Source organism: Hibiscus syriacus, unplaced genomic scaffold, assembly GCF_006381635.1.
Source record: "Hibiscus syriacus cultivar Baekdansim isolate YM2019G1 unplaced genomic scaffold, ASM638163v2 tig00110909_pilon, whole genome shotgun sequence".
Lineage (NCBI taxonomy): Eukaryota > Viridiplantae > Streptophyta > Magnoliopsida > Malvales > Malvaceae > Hibiscus > Hibiscus syriacus.
This window is the reverse complement of record NW_024062909.1, coordinates 30418-47249: the sequence shown is the minus strand read 5'-3', so window position 1 is coordinate 47249 and position 16832 is coordinate 30418. Positions and strand designations below refer to the sequence as shown.

The following is a 16832-nucleotide window of genomic DNA, read 5'->3' as shown; positions in this document are numbered from 1 at the left end:
ATGTAAAATTAAAAAAAATATTATTTTATATAAAATCTGGTTCAATCGCGGTTGAACCAGTGAACCAGTACCTTCACCGGTTCAATGTCCGGTCCGGTTTTGAAAATATTGATGTTAATTGTTCTGTATTATTATTAAAAGAGTTAATTGCATTGGAGTCCCCAAATTATTGACTAAATTCTATATTATTCCTAAATGTTTAAACATTCCGATTGAATTCTTAAGCTATATGTAGTATTATTCTAATCACGTTATTTTTTTTAATTAATTACTGATATATGATCTATTGATCAACTAATTCAAATAAGATACTTCAGTGGCGAGGGCGACCCTTCCAACCCGGTTTGCTTTCATTCGCAAACGTTAGTATTCGAATCACTGACCTTATTTAAGGAATCTAGTATTTTATCTCACAATAACAACTTGTCGTTGGTTAATCACATTATTCACTATGCTGCATTTGATGCTTTTCCACATTATAATATGGATTAAATTATATTTTTACCATTGAGGTTTTACCTTATTATCATGTAAGTACTTAAAAAGAAATTTGATTAAGTTTGGCGCTTATTTTAGTTTATTTTTTATTAAAAAAAATCCATGTTACATTATAAGTACATGTTACATGATTAATATATATTAAATTAAAAAATCTAAATGATTATAAAAAAACTTTAATTTTAAAAAAAATAATTTTTTGAATATTAAAAAATTTAAAAGTATTTTCTTAAAGATCTCTTTTAATTATTTTTATGAATTTGATTAAAAAAACTTAAATTTAACATAAATCATGTGCTACATGGTATGTTTTTAGAGTGTTGTATGGTTTTTTGTAATGGAAAAATAAATCGGAGATAATATACATTACAATTTGAAAGTTAATGGATCAAACTAGATAAAAAAAATATGTACAAAAATGATAATAAAGTACAATTTTAGATTTTTCAATACTTTTTTTTATATAAAATAGATGTTTCAATTAGGGAGGTTGTTGAAATATGTTTTTGTAATATGTTGATATAATAAATTAAGTGAAATATGTTTTTGGACTTAATTGAATTTATTCAAAGTTTTCAAAAAAAAATTTAAAATCCATTAAACAAGAATTTGAACACAACAATTTTATGGGTAAGTAGTACTGATATTGTTCTTATAGTCTCGATACTACATGAACAGTATGTACCGATACCAAAGGTAAGAGAAGTATCGATACTCTCTTAGTAGTATCAATATTACCTGTTGTTTTCCAAAATGTTCAAATTCCAGAATATAAAATTGGTATCAATACTCAAGGGGTATTGATACTACTTTACACAGTGGCATCGATACCATGAAACCCTAGTATTGGTATTGGCCAAGCCCAACGATCTTTAACGGCTAGTTTATTTAAATATTGTAACGAAAGTACAAATACTCATTAAAGGAGTATAAATACTCCCTATGTTGGGTAGTTTTTATATAGAAAATTTGCCACAATGGTTCTAAAAACATCTTCAACGGTTAGAAACGACCACAAACTCATTCGAACATATAAAAACAAGTCAATAACACTTGAAGAAGTTTACAACACTTATCCAAGAAATCTAGATCAAGAGAAAAGCTCTTTCACTATTGTATTTCCTTTTTCTCTTATACACAAGTGTTTGAGTTTAATTGCATATCTTTAGGATTCATTCTTGTGAGCTCGATTCTTGTAAACACCTACTTTTTTGAGGTTTTCTTGTTTACATTTTTAACCTTTGTAAAAGGGGAGTGGTTCTAGTTTAGCCTTTGAAAAACTAGAGAAATTGTAAATGTTACTCTTGAGCCTAAAAAAAAGAAAGAACAAATTAGTGAATTTGTTAGAAAGTCCTTAGTGTGGAACTAAGGTAGTGAATGTAATACCCATTTCCTTCAATCTCAAATATTTCATTAATCACTTAGTTTTAATCATCCTTGAACTTTTCTTAAGCCTCTATATCACTTAAGGTTTCAAAACTTGTCCATAAACTAAAGAATAAACTAACTCAAAGAAAACTTACTTTGGCTATGGAGAGAGCACGTGAACACGACAAGAAGAAGAAGAAAAAAGAGATGACTTAGTTTAGTTTTAACTTTCCTCTTTTTCCCTTCTTAAATCCCTAATAAAATGAATTTTAAATTTATTTCCCCTTAAAAGACCAAAATACCCTTTTTATTCATATATTGTTACTAATACTATTTCTAAATCATTTCTTATCATTTATCATTTATTCAAATAATCCTCTAACTTTTAAATCTTTTTAATAAAGTCACTGACCTGATATTTGGGGTATTACAGTAAATCCTGAGTATTTCCTTTATTTACGTAGCCACTCGACTATTAGCCTCGCCAAAAATGAGATTATCAACAGGAAAAAGAATATAAGATATCTCTAGAGCATACCGATTGATCTTAACTCCCTTGAAAGTACCAAGAGAACCGTCATTCGAATTAGAGATGATAACCCTTCACTGCATATGAGAAAAATATAAGGACTGAGAGGGTCGTCTTGTCGAAGTCTCATTTGGGGAAAGAAACACTAGCCTGCCACTCCATTAATGATAACCAAATAAGACACCAAGCAAATACTTCTTTTAATCATCTCAATCCATAAAGAGGAGAAACCCATCATTTCCATTACAACCCATATGAAGTTCCATTCGACCTTATCATATGTCTTGCTCATGTCTAGCTTTAAGGCGAAATAACCCTTTCGCCAATCTCTTTTTTTTAATGAGTGCAATAGTTCATAAGGTGTTATTATATTATCTGAAATCAGTCAGTCACGAACAAGTGCACTTTGGGCCTCATTGATGCAAACGTCAAGAATACACTGCAACATGTTCACCGGCATTTTTGAAACAATTTTGAAGATGATATTACAAAGACTAATCGGCCTAAATTATTTTAATGTAATAGGAGCCTCAACCTTTGGAATTAACATTATATGCTTGTGGTTGATTAATTTTATATCAAACCGACCATCGATTAAATCAATGTAGAATTTTGACACTTTGGTACCAATCACATGCCAGAATCTCTGATAAAAACAAGCACCGAGTTCGTCCTCTCCTGAGGTCCAAAGAGGACTCAAAGATTTAACAGCATCTTCCATTGTAAAATCCACGAGCAAGGAAGAATTCATATCTTCAGTGACACAAACATCAATCCCCTCAAGAATTGCATCACTGATCGTAGGGGGCATGGAAGTGAAAAGTTGTTGAAAATACTCACGTGCTAATTCTTCCATCTCTAAATCCGAATGAATCGATTACCATCATCTCTTTCGAGCAAAGCTATTCTATTTGTTCATTTTTTGCCAGAAGCAAAGCGATGAAAAAACGGTGTTATTGTCACCTTTTTTTATCTAGTTTGCATGAGCTCGTTGTTCCCAATACAACTCAGACTTATCATCTTCCAAATTCAACTTCAGTTTTGTATCCAAATTCAACTTCAGTTTTGTATCCACAATGTCCCCTAAAATATCATCTGTGGGAGCTAGCTCGACCAAATTTGCGAGTTTCCTTGGTAGGTCGCGGGTTGTCAATCGCTTAAAAGAGCAAATATTTTTGAACCACTTATCAAGTCTGTGACTAACTTCATTCAACTTTTCCAAAACATAACCCTCCATAGAAGTCTATATCCTAGCAACCTCTTCCTCGCAAGAGTCCGTAAGTAACTAAGAGGCTTTGAATTTAAAATGCCACTGAACAAACTATGTGAATGCAGTGGATACACGAAGAGGGCAATGATTCGAGAAAGCATGCGTGAGATGATGGGGAAACATTTGCATCCAGGCATCATTTGCAAAGCCCCTATCGAGTCGCTCTCTTATGTTAGTTTCGACATTTTTATCCCTTTGCCATGTGTATCATACCCTTGTATACCCCATATTCTTTAAAAAAACAATCTTCAATAGCCTCACTAAAAGCTTGCATCTGTCTCTCACATCGAATTAAACTTCCCTCCTTTTCAAAGGAGAACAAAATCTCATTAAAATCACCCATTACTAGCCACGACATATTTAGAGAGTCATTCAGACTACCAGAAGACCCCAAAACTCTGATCTTCGATTCTTCTTTGGTGCCCCATAAAAACCCGTAAACGCTGAACAGAACCATAAAAAACGACAGTAAGTAGAACGTCTATATGAAAGTTAGACATAGAACGTAGTGTAACATCATAATTTGGCTTCCACGCCAAACACAAACCACCACGAGTTCCTTGTGCCTCAACTTCAATTCCATACAAAAAGCCACAAGATTTTTGAACCTTCACCATACAGGAATTCTGTAGGTTAGTCTATATGAGAACAACCACATAGGGGTTAACGTCCCTCAGCATGTGCTGGAGACGGCACAACGTCTGAGGCATACCCAAATCTCAGACGTTCCTACTTATGATTTTCATTGTGTTCGGTTGGCTTGTGATCTCAAGCTTGCCGGTTGATTAAGGGTACCAATAACATTCTCTCCCACAATATTCTCACTAGAAGGCATGCTCCTTTGCCTATTCGCTCTATCAATCTTTGTCAATTGGATTATCCTCCTCAATTAAAGTCATGACTATATCCGAGCCTTTACCTATACCCACATTAACCTTCGCGATCAGACCAACTTGAGCCCGAGCGCCTTCCCTTAACACCACTCAGTTGATACTTTCCTGGACTAGCTCTCACAAACTCGTCACGTATCCAAGGGCTAGTGATCGACTCTCATCTACGAGGAGGCGCTCATATTGAAACATCCCACTAAGTGATTAGGTTTTTATTCTCTTGTAGCTCACGCAATGGGTAGAAACTCTCACCATGCCCTAATTTCCCACAGAGGAATTAAAAGTTTCAACTTTTTGTACTGGAACATAACATAAGTGCATGAACCAGAGGGTATGGCCAACTTTTTCTTTCTTTAGAGCCTTCCGAACATTAATACTAACACGCGCCCGAATGCTGCCCCTGTACCCCATCGAGACTGCATCAGCATTGTATTAAATAAAAGTGCCAACAAAATTTCCCAATTGTTTTGCCACATTTACTAAAATAAACCCCAAAGTTAGATCATTAATTATAACCCAGAAGTCTACATTGTTTAAAGACATCAGTCGACGGAAAACCAGAAGGTGCAAATTAAAATACCAAGGTCCTTCCAGAATAAGTCTATCCAAATCAACTTCATTGTATAAATGAAGAGATACATGTTCTCCCCCAAATCTGTGATCGATATACCTTCTATAGGATGCCAAACGTTTCCCAGGGTAGTCCGCATTGCTTGAAAATTGATTTGACTAGTAGTAAGAAATCTGCCAACAAAACAAAAATCAAAAGAGATTGTGATGGGTTATTCGATAGGCCAATGATTAGAACTGCCTCTTCTTCCTCCCCCAAATTGAGTTCCTCCAAATCCCCCATGAGAAACGATTGTTAAACAAAAATAAACAAGAACTAGCAAAACTAGAGACTGAGATTAAACTAAGAAAACGTGCCACAAAAGGAAGAAGAAACAAAACGTACCAAGCGTGACAGAGAAAATCCTAATATAGAGAAAACCCTAGCACATATTGTACTTTCCAAAAAAAAAAAGCTCTTTAATTTAACTGTTATATGTTAAAATATTAATAGTTGAAAATAACTTAATCTTTATTTTAACAATTATTTTTTAGTCTTTAGTTTAATAATTATTTTTTAACTTTTAATTAAAAAATTTAGCTAACAGTTATATAAACAAATATTAAATTATTTTTTATTCTCTTGAATTTAGTCTTCAATTTAAATTAAGACAAATTACACAGATCATGTCACACCCCAATATAGGAGCTAAATTTTAATAAATATAAAGTATCGAATTATAGTTGTATCAAGGAAGAAATTGAGGATTAAATTGTAAAATTTCAATGTTGGCATACCCTTTTAGGAAGTTGTAGAAAATTCAAGGACTTGAACCCAAATTTTGCCATTTTTTATACCAGTGAAAAATAAATTTCCCCTATCCCCGATCAGTTAACCTAATTTTCCCCAAATCAACCCAATCCTTAAACCCCAAATTAACCTTTTACCTCGTCGACTATCTTTACCGGCCAAATTTGTCGTCGTCCGGTCACCCCAGCTCGAGCCATTGCCACCAATAGACTCACCGTCAAGTGGTGATCAAAACCCGACCACCCTCCTGCTGTGAAAACACTGCCGTCAGCCGTGAATCGATGATAAAAACATCGACGAAAACTCAAGTCGGGCGCCGTGAATTCTCTAATTTCTAGCCGATTCCTCCGGTAGTGTAGCGCACCGCCATTACTATTGGCTTCTCCGTCATTGTGCGAACAAAACCCTGTAAGGACTGTTGGTCTTCCGTGAGGGTAAATCGGTTTATTGTTTTCAATTGTTTTACTCTCTTATGGCTGATGATTAAGGTTGATTTGAATCAATTAAGGTTAGTGTTAAAATAGAGAGGAATCGGTCGACCACCTCGACCTCTATCGCTGTCGAACGCGCTGTTAGTGCTCGTGGGCTTCTTTCCTTTACCTGGAAGATTCTACAATAGCTTGAATCGGTCAACTTGAATCGGTCAACCCAATTTGAACAGGACTGACCTGCCTACCCGACCCGAACCCCTTTGACCCGAGCCGTTAGCTTTGGTCAGAGTTTATTGTTAACAGGTCAGACCGTTGACTTTGACCGGTCTGACTGTTGATCGTTGACTTTGACCGAAAAAGTCAAAATTTCCAAAAAAAAAGCCTTATTTTATGTTGTTCGACGTCTTGAGTAAGAATATGAAGTATGTTTTGTCAAATTCGCACTCGGTAAGCCGAGATTTTCCTTCAGATTCAATATGGTTTTTAAATTAAGTTCAGTTTATAACATAAATTCTGTTGCTTTTATCCGATGAATTATTGGAAGTTGAATTCAAGTTCGAGAGTGATCGAATAAAGTTTAAAGGGTCGATCGATATGACACAGAAATCGAGGTAATACTTTATTACCCTTTGTATACTTTTCAGAACCCATTGATAATTGATATTATGCTTGAATGGATATAATTGGTCCATGAGATCTAGTTAATTATCACTGGACTCAAATTAAATTTGGAATAAAGACGGAACACTGTAAAAGCCTCATAAGACTTGAAAAAGATATAGGTAGATTGATTGGGAATAAACCTCAGTTCAATGGTTTGATCAATAAATCAATAAATATAAGAACACGTAAATTCTGATTAATCTCGTTAAAGATTAAATGTTGGAAATATTTGGAATGAAATTACCAAAAATAACACCATGTGATAAAATTACGAAAATGCCTTGTACTGAAAAATGACCAAGACTTACCTTAGTGGTGAAATTAACCTCCAATGAGCAAAGTACTCTGAACTTTATTAGAACTGGAATACTTTCAAGCCTAAGTTACCCGAAGTAATGCCATTGACAGAATTGAATGAAATGAATGAAATGACGATAATACCCTTAAAGAGTAAAAAACAATATGGATGACTATGATAATGGAGACGACCTGAGAACTTATATCATAAATCCATTGGAATCTTGGAATCACCGATTAAACTTCTGATTTATTTGGAATGCTCATGAAGTATAATATGATTTGAAGCACGTCTAAGCCCTAGAATAACTAATACCCTCGAATATGAAATGAACAAATCAACATCGAATACCAAAATGACTATATTTTATGACCTAAGTACCCATAACGACCTATGGTTAAGTGAGTGACTTGGATAAGCCTGTAATCGCTGACGAACTTACATGACATACCATCCCTAAGATCCTTTCCACGATGATTCTGAAGATGATCAATTTGACAAGAATTGTCTATATTAAAACGTGAATACTCTGGAAGTGCAACGATTTGACCGATCAACAGGTATCATTGATGGGACTTGTACGGTTCGGGTTGACTCGATATTTCAATAGGTCGACACAAATTGTAAATGTCCCTGAATCTTCGTTTTTCCCTTATCAGCTCAAATAACTTGAATCCTCCAAGAATCTAATGCCCAAAATGCTTCTAGTTTTCCTGAATAATGGAATCACTCTGGTCATATCTGAAAACACAAGTAACTCTGATGCAAATGATTTTGAATACCTGTTTGATTATTTTGTGCCTCCGAAAAATGTCCCAATACTATATGAGTCTGATAAATCACATTCTGAATAATTGATGATCCCGTCAGCTAATGAACTCTTTCAATAATGATTTTAATTTCTGACATTCTATCGGAATACTGAAGATCCGTGTTTTTCTGCCCGATAAGATTATCTAGTATCTCCGAATACTATTTGGAACCTCTATTGTGTTCCCTGATCATATAGATGTTTTCTCTGATTTCTGTTCTGATCTCTGCTCTGGTTTCTGATATATCTATTTACTGACTGAAAATGTTTTATTTAGGGCACTCTAGGATCTATATAATGACTATGGCAGGTTCAGTCGCTGCTGGTAATTCCTTGTATAGGTTTTGCACCGACTGGTAATTCTTATCTCTGGCAGGTTCAGTCATTGCTGGTAATTCCTTTTATAGGTTAAACACTGAATGGTAATTCCTTATGGACCTATGGCAACCCTTGGGTAGGCTCTCACGCCCCAAGGTGCTCCCTTAGGTTATGCAGTTCGGGGGAATTGCATATGGCATTCGATTGGAGGGTTTTACTATGGTTTTTAAATATACATTTTAAACTGATAATGTTTTAAAACAATGATCTGTACATTTTCACTAGTTTTGTGGGAACACACTAGACAACCTATTCTGATCTCCTGAACCCAGTCATCCGAAATATTTCCCTATAAATTGAAAACTTACTATATGTTACTACCTGGGATATCAGTGCGACCTCAGCTCAACCTAAAAGTCTATATATGTCTGAATCAATAAGGAAACATATGCTTATCTGTTATCTGCATGTTCTTCAGCATCATCTGGTAGTTATGTATTACTGAGTTTTCCAAGGCTCACTCTGTTACTCATATTTTCAGGTTAAAAGGATTAAACCAGTGCAACTATCGACATTGGTAAAGGAGTTCCTCCGGCGTTGCTTGCAGAGTGCGGTGCATGTGATTAGGGGGCATATAGGTTGTATTTTTTTATATACGAGTCTGAATTTTGTTTTATTTCTGAATATTAGAAAATTTTACTCTTGTATTTAAAAATTGTTTTTATGATTTACATGTTTTAACAAAAAAATTAATTTTTCCTGGAATTTTACAGTAGGTCACTCCAGTGGCCCTAATGTGACGCCCCGGATCGGATCGGGCCACCCGTATCGGTCTATGGGGTTCCAAATCATCACTCAACTATCTTCTCTCTCTTATTTTGGTCACTCAACTTTGAAACTTTTCAATTTACTAACTGAACTTTATACATTGAACTTTTTTGTCACTATCTACTATTATATTATTATTATTTATGATGCGGAATTTAAACATTGTTAAATATAAAAATAATTTAAAATAAATAATAAATAATATTTTATTATTATTTAGTTTAAAAATATTTAAAATAATCATCGTCGCTTGTTGTCAACTTGGACCACTGTTTGCCTTCAGAATCGATAATCGTTTAATCTAAAATTGTACTGAGAGACTCGTTTTGACATTGAGTTTGAATTTGATGGTTGTTTCAACGGAAAATGTCCCAAAATCTGTGAATCTCAACTAAAACGTTTTGGTTTCCTCAATTTTGATCTTATATTCATAGACTTCAAAGAACATTCCAACAAAATGGAGGTTAGATTCGGACTCAGGGGCTCAAGACAAAGCGATTGATGATATTTAGGATCAAACGACCACCATCTACGACCTACAACGGTGGCATTCAACGACGATGAGAAATTGGGTTTAATTTTATATTTAAATTATTTACATGTCATACCAAAATAAAAATAAAATAATCTAGATTGATCAAAACATGAACAATCCGAAAGTTAAGTTAGTAAATTGAAAAGTTTAAAAGTTTAGTGTCCAAAATAGGAGAGAAAAGAAAGTTAAGTGATGATCAATGTATTTTACCATTTAAACTATTAATTTAGTCATTTCACAAGGTTTCTAAATTTTCTTGTGGTGAAATGTGATGATGAAAGAGAAAATATTGTAGAAATTAAAAAAGTAATAAAAATTATCATGTTAATATTATTGTTAATTTTTTAACTACGAATAATTAAAACAAAAATGTATTATTTTATATGATTTTTTTGATAACTAAAATTAAAGCATGAGAATAAAACAATGAGTAAATAAATAGTTTATCCTAACTATTATTTCTCAAATATTTTCTCGACTATAAGTTATTATTTCCTTACCTATTTTCACTATGAAAAGTCATAAACTAAGTTATAAAATAATAAAAAAAATTCTTATTGTTCATGAAGGAAGTAATAAATTGATTATTCTTTATAAAATAAGTAACGGGGATGACATAACATATAATATATTTAATATAATATAAATTTATTCTTGATTTTTGTACTTTATTTTAATTTGGCCATAATTTGATTCTCATGTTCACGTCTTTGTAATTTAGTTTCGATTGTACATTTTATTTATTGTTTTAATTTTAATCTTGGATTAGATTATTTGACCTTAGACTAAACCTCTTAGATTTAGATTTTTAATAGGTTTTCACGAAAATATTTCAAAACATTTCTGTTTTTTTCCGGGTGTTATTTTAATTATTCGATTGATAATTAATTTTTTAGGGTTTAATATTAGAGTTTCAAGTTTAGTTATTTTAATTTCCTTAAAATTCATAATTTGACACTTTAGTTAGATAAAGTCTTAATTAACTCACTCAGCATAATTAAGTTCAATAATCGGTTGTTTGATTGCATACCCCGATTTCGAATGAAAAATAAGACAATGTTCATTTACTTAGAGAATAATAGTATATCATTTGCTTTTGTCTGGGCGTAATCATGATTAATTTTCGAAATAAATCAATATCCTTTTTAAGTTCCCATATCATGATTTCAAAATTATCAAGGCAATATTCATTTATTAGGATTAATGATATAATCTTCGTTTATGCTAGATGATGATTATTGTTAATTTTAAAATAAATCAACACTCTTTTAAAATTTACATACATAATGGATTATAAATTAAAGGCTTAATAAAAAAGTGCATAAACTATATTGCATTTCCTAAAGTCATGCACATTTTTTTTTTATTAATCCAGGTGCCTAACATTACAAATGTTACACTTTAGGTGCACACTTTAGGTGCCCTGATCGTAACGACTGTTAAAATATTCTACTAAGTGACACATGTCGCATTTAGTTAATTTTTAAAATTTTATTTAAAATAAAAAATTAAATTAAAAAAAAACCAAAAATTTTCAAAAAATCTTAAAAAATCCCCAAAACTTTGAAAAACCTAATTCCAATCTTTATATCCACGTCCGTTACAGCTGTTTAATACTGTTACTAGCGACCGGGCCTCCACCAGAACCTCCACCTAATAAACAACCAAACACGATGACCTATAACCCATAAACCACGATGAACAACCGACAAAGAAAATGAAGAAGTCGAACTCCAAATGAAAAAATCACGATACTTAAGTGACCCGACGATGCTCGTGATGACAAGGGAGATGACGACTGACAAGAGAGATGCCAAGGGTGGCGGAGATAACGACATTCTTGGTCGATAATTGTGATAGTAAGGTTAAGGTTTAGGGCTGATTTTAGAGATTTTTAGGGATTTGAGGTTTTTTTTTTATAATTTTAGAGGTTAGAGTTTAGGGTTTTCTTTATAAATATAATAATATTTTAAAGTTTTTTTAACATATAATTTTCAAATTATATGAGCACAACACATATCACTTAACAATGAAATTTAACGCATATTATGGTCAATGCACCTAAAGTGATAATATTTGTAACATTAGACACTTGTATTTACCAAAAAAAAGTTTAGGCATCACTTTGGAAAAAACGATATAGTTTGGGCATTTTTTTATATTAAGCCTAAATTAAATAAAATATTGAACTCGTAATTTCCAATTTTAAAACAATAGGTAATCGACTAGGTACCAATATTAGACATTGTGAGTGTGTTAATTATTCCCTAGACGTAATCGACTATGAACCTAAAACTTTGATATTTTAGTAAAATTATGTTTTTATTAAAATTACCAAATTATAGGTGATCCAATCACACCTTAAAAGTAATTGATAGTGACTTCGTTTTATAATCCATTATGATCTGAAAAGTCATTACGATAATCATACCTAACATTACGTTTTGATTTCATTTTGGTCACCAGCTATTAAAAATTAACAGAACTTCTACCGTTGCATTTTAAAATTTTTCAATGATGACATGATATTACCTTATGGTGATATGTAAGCATTACTGTTGGTGATTAAAATGAAACCGAAATGTAACATTAGATATAATTTAAAAAATAGATGAATAAACAAAATAAAACAAATTTAGTAGTTAGAATATTAAACGTGTAGTTTACCCGAAATTTATTTTTGGGTTGATGTCTAGGTAAAAAGCCCCCATTGAACGCACAAGATAGGGGCGAAGGGCGATGACGTTTTTTTGTTTTTGAAGTGCAAAAAATTGATTTCCGCAATATTAGTATTCTATCAAAATAGTCGACCCTTTCCCATCACCTTGAAAAATTCGTATTTTCCACTTTTGTTGTTCTCTCCACAAGAAGCCAAACCCAACCGTTGCTCCAATTTCTGAGGAATAAAGGTAAATAATAATAATAATAAAACTCACCTCTTTCCCTTATTTTCTCTCACTCAAAGAAAAAGTAGAAAATTCCCAGTTTCCTTGTACGGATGAGACATGAAGAAGCCAAGAAATGGGCATTCCATTGTGTACGTGACATGTCGAAACGACTGCAATAATGGCGGGAACGAGGCTGCTAAAACAAACAGAGATGCCATCAAGAACAACAACAGTTTCATTAATGCAAAGAGTGTCTACGAACTCTCCTTGTCTGTTATCATCTCTCTTTGGTGCCTGCTCTTCTTGTTCTACTTTCGACTCGGTCACAGCCATGAAAATGGAGGTAAAACAAACACAAAGTATTTCCCCTTTCTGTGTATAGTTATTAAATACTATTATTAGTCTTTAATTTAGCTTAAATCCATTATTCCAGATATTTATTCAAAATTTCATTTCGGTATTTACCCAAATGATTGCACGGAATTAGAACATTTTCCCCTAAAAAAAGAAGAATTTAATCTTAATTATAGAGACACGGCTTTGCTCCTGACACGAGAAGTTTTAAAAAGAAGGTTTAATTTGTTGCTTTAAGAGCGTATTTATTGATACCAAACTGTGAGATAATGGAGCTAATTAGCTAAAGTTACATCCTTGGGGTCAAATTTTTAGTCAATTTTAACTTTTATTGCCATACTTTTTTTAAGGAAATTCATGCTTCTGCAGTGCATAGCCTTTTTTTTTTGGTTATTTACATGATCTTTTCTTGGTTCCTTGAGTACAAAATTTGGCCAGGCCAATGAAAATTACATTATTGCTTGAGTATTGGCACAAAGTTGGTTAATATTCCATTCACATGGTTGTATCTTCTTCTTCAGGAAACTCACATCCTGAGAACCAAACCGCATGTTCTCCTAGTGTTGGCCATGAAAAGCTTTGTGATGATGCAGATAGAGAAGATAATTGTACGAACCGAATGCTGTTAGAGATGAATAAGACAGTGAATTTTAATAACTCCACTGTTTATAAGAAGTTTGTCAAGTATGAGTACTCCTTCTGCAAAACAAGTAGACTTGATGAGGTGATTCTGAAAGTTTTGGGTTACACTGCTCTTAGTTGCGACATAGTCGAACAAGAGGAGAACAATATAGGGCAGCAAATGGAACTACCTAATCTGAAAATCCCTTCAACTTATGTCAAATTAGATGAATTCCGGAATATAACAATGCGAGCAAAAGAGGGAGATCCTCCAGGTACATTTAAGATCACTCATCGTCTTGAATCTGATGGTTCAGAGTACAATTATGCCTCTAACCTGAAAGGTGCAAAAGTGGTTGCACATAACAAAGAAGCAAAAGGAGCAAACAACATTTTGGGACAAGATCATGATCAGTATTTAAGAAATCCTTGTACTGTGGAAGGAAAGTTTGTTGTGATTGAACTGGCTGAAGAGACGTTGGTTGATGCTGTCAAAATTGCTAATTTTGAACACCATTCATCAAACTTCAAGGAATTCGAGTTGTATGGTAGTTTGAATTATCCAACTGACACATGGACCCAATTAGGAAAGTTTGTTGCTTCAAATATAAAGCAAATTCAAACCTTTACACTTTCTGAACCGAAATGGCTGCGGTATTTGAAGTTGAATCTACTCAGTCATTATGGTTCAGAGTTTTACTGCACTTTAAGTGTTGTCGAGGTATATGGTGTTGATGCAATTGAGAGGATGCTCGAAGATATGTTTGATCCATCCGAACAGCATGCCATGAAATCAACAGACTCTAATTCAACAGGGCCTTGTGTAAAAGCAGATGTGAGTTCCCATGATGGTAAAAGAAATGACGAGGCTCAAACTACTGCTTTGGGAACAGAAATTGCTGAGGATGTTCAAAATCTCAGTGAAACTGCATTGAGGAGTCCGGTGTCTACTCAAAGGATTCCTGATCCTTTAACTGAAATTAAACAGCTGCATGTTGGAAGAATACCTAGTGACACTGTCTTGAAGATTTTGATGCAGAAAGTAAGGTCTCTTGATTTGAACTTATCTGTTTTGGAAGATTACATCAAAGAATTGAACCGAAGGGAAGCTGATGTTATACCAGAGATCAATTCAGAGTTATCAAGAATTTCTCTACTTTTGGAGAAAAGCAAAACAGAAATAAAAGATCTTATGCGTTGGAAAGAGGCAATGGTACTGTAAAATTCTGTTTCTTCTATACCACTGGTACCATTATTTCCATTCTTAGTGAAGAAGAGTTGCATATAACCACTTGACTATCTAACATCTTTGCATTATCCCTTCCAGGAAAGAGAATTTGCAGACCTTGAATCATGGAAAGCTGTTGTCACTTCCAGTATAGATGCATTGGTTAGAGAAAACAACATCTTAAGGTTAGAAATATTTTACTTAAAAATCAAAGTCTTAAATGTGCACGTTCATTTTGTTCTCAGATGTTTTCACTATTATTTATTCAAATTATCCTTGTCTTATATGATTTTAGATATTTCCTATTTATTTAACCACTTTCTGCTTATAATCAGTGAGTAATGTCCTGCATATATCAACTCATGTTTACCACATCTGACCAGAAGCTTTGCCTTTTAACTCAGACTGCAAGGTTATAAACCTCAAATGTAGGGTTGCCATGATGAACAACTCACTTGAATGAAACCCTAATCTGAAACCTGAATTGTCTACTTCAGCCATTATATGTATATGTATGCCATTTGACCCAAAACTGTTCTCACGTTTTCTATAGTTATTATAAAGTTTTGCATGCAATGCAACTTTGTCTGACATTCTTCTTCCTTTCTTTGCTCAACAGATTAGATGTGGAGAAGGTCGTCTATGATCAAGCAAGTTTGAAAACTAAAGAACTTGCTGTATTAGTCGTAAGTATTTCCTTTGTTTGCGTTGCCGTCCTCAAGTTAGTTTCAAACCGAGTCACGATGCTTTTGGGAGCCACCAATCGGTCCGATAAGGTTTACCGGACGAGCCAAGGTTGGGGTTTGATACTTGTTAGCAGCAGTTTGACAATATTCATAACATTGCTCTCCGGGTAATTTTGTGTTAGCTGTAGGGATACATGTCGTTTGTTAGCTTTTAGCTTAAAAACCTCAATATTAGCGAGTGTAGGTTTCTATGTCGGGGACGACGACCAAATTGCTGATGGTGAATATTTGTCTGGTAAAGATTTGTTCATCTTCAATGTCTAACTAATAGATGGCTTAAATACCCGACAATTTTGGAAATATAAAAAGAATAATTGAAATATAATAGGATGGAAATATTTAACAATCTTAAACACATTCTTTTTTACTAGAACTTCTTTTGTTCGGCAATTGTATGGACTCCAACTATATTTAAACTATCATAAACATGAGTAAAATTTAAGTATTGTTTTCGTCGTCTACATGATTCTATCTCAAGCTCTTACTCCGGGGATGTCAACTTTTTATAACTCGAATTAAATTATAAATATGATCTTTTAACTTAAGCTCCAACTCTAGGGAAATCGAATTTTTTATAACTCAAACTTAATTGGTATTTGATGAATGCACGACTACGTCCCTTGCATCATTTTTTGCAACCTTATTCAGACCGTTTGACCGAGACAAATTATTTACATCCGTAAAGCTTCAAGAAGCTCATCCAAGCTTAATCTAAGCTGTTGGAAGGTAAAATTTATGAAAATCTATCGTAGATACTATTTTTGTCCAGAATATTTACTTGGGTTTTTTTTAATATTTAATTATTTTTCTTTGATTTTATTTAAACATAGGGGGTTAGTGGGTTAATTAATATTTCTAAATATATATATTTATATTTCATACGTGTGTACGTATATTATATGCATGTATATTTATATTATATAAAATGCGTATGAATATATATTATATAATATAAGTGATTAATATTAATATATATATATATATATATATATATATATATAAGACGATAACTTCTACTTATTGTTTATAGGCCTAATATAAAGGCCACACTTTACAAATTAATCCAAGAACCCCAATGCAAATAATCAAACGGTGGAGGCCCAAAACATGGAGAAGCCTGCATGTCCAAAGGTGAAGGAACCCTAATTGCTCTAGTGGTTCATGCATCGCTCATCACCAACCGTCGGAACTCAACA

At 33.2% G+C, this 16832-nt stretch overlaps 1 protein-coding gene across 1 annotated transcript; it reads left to right on the top strand.

Annotated features, from left to right (window-relative positions):
- Positions 1-12784: 12784 nt before the first annotated feature.
- Positions 12785-15827, top strand: LOC120146291 (SUN domain-containing protein 5-like). The gene is made up of 4 exons (XM_039159892.1): positions 12785-13030; positions 13563-14875; positions 14990-15075; positions 15510-15827. Exons 1-4 carry the CDS (start codon positions 12805-12807, stop codon positions 15745-15747), a joined length of 1863 nt encoding a protein of 620 aa, XP_039015823.1. The 5' UTR covers positions 12785-12804; the 3' UTR covers positions 15748-15827.
- Positions 15828-16832: the final 1005 nt, after the last annotated feature.

Bases quoted from the DNA above. Each gene is read 5' to 3' on its own strand.
- LOC120146291 (XM_039159892.1), top strand. From the start codon at position 12,805: ATGAAGAAGCCAAGAAATGGGCATTCCATTGTGTACGTGACATGTCGA. The intron at 13,031-13,562 runs GTAAAACAAACA...CTTCTTCTTCAG, and splicing joins TCACAGCCATGAAAATGGAG to GAAACTCACATCCTGAGAAC. The intron at 15,076-15,509 runs GTTAGAAATATT...TTTGCTCAACAG, and splicing joins AGAGAAAACAACATCTTAAG to ATTAGATGTGGAGAAGGTCG.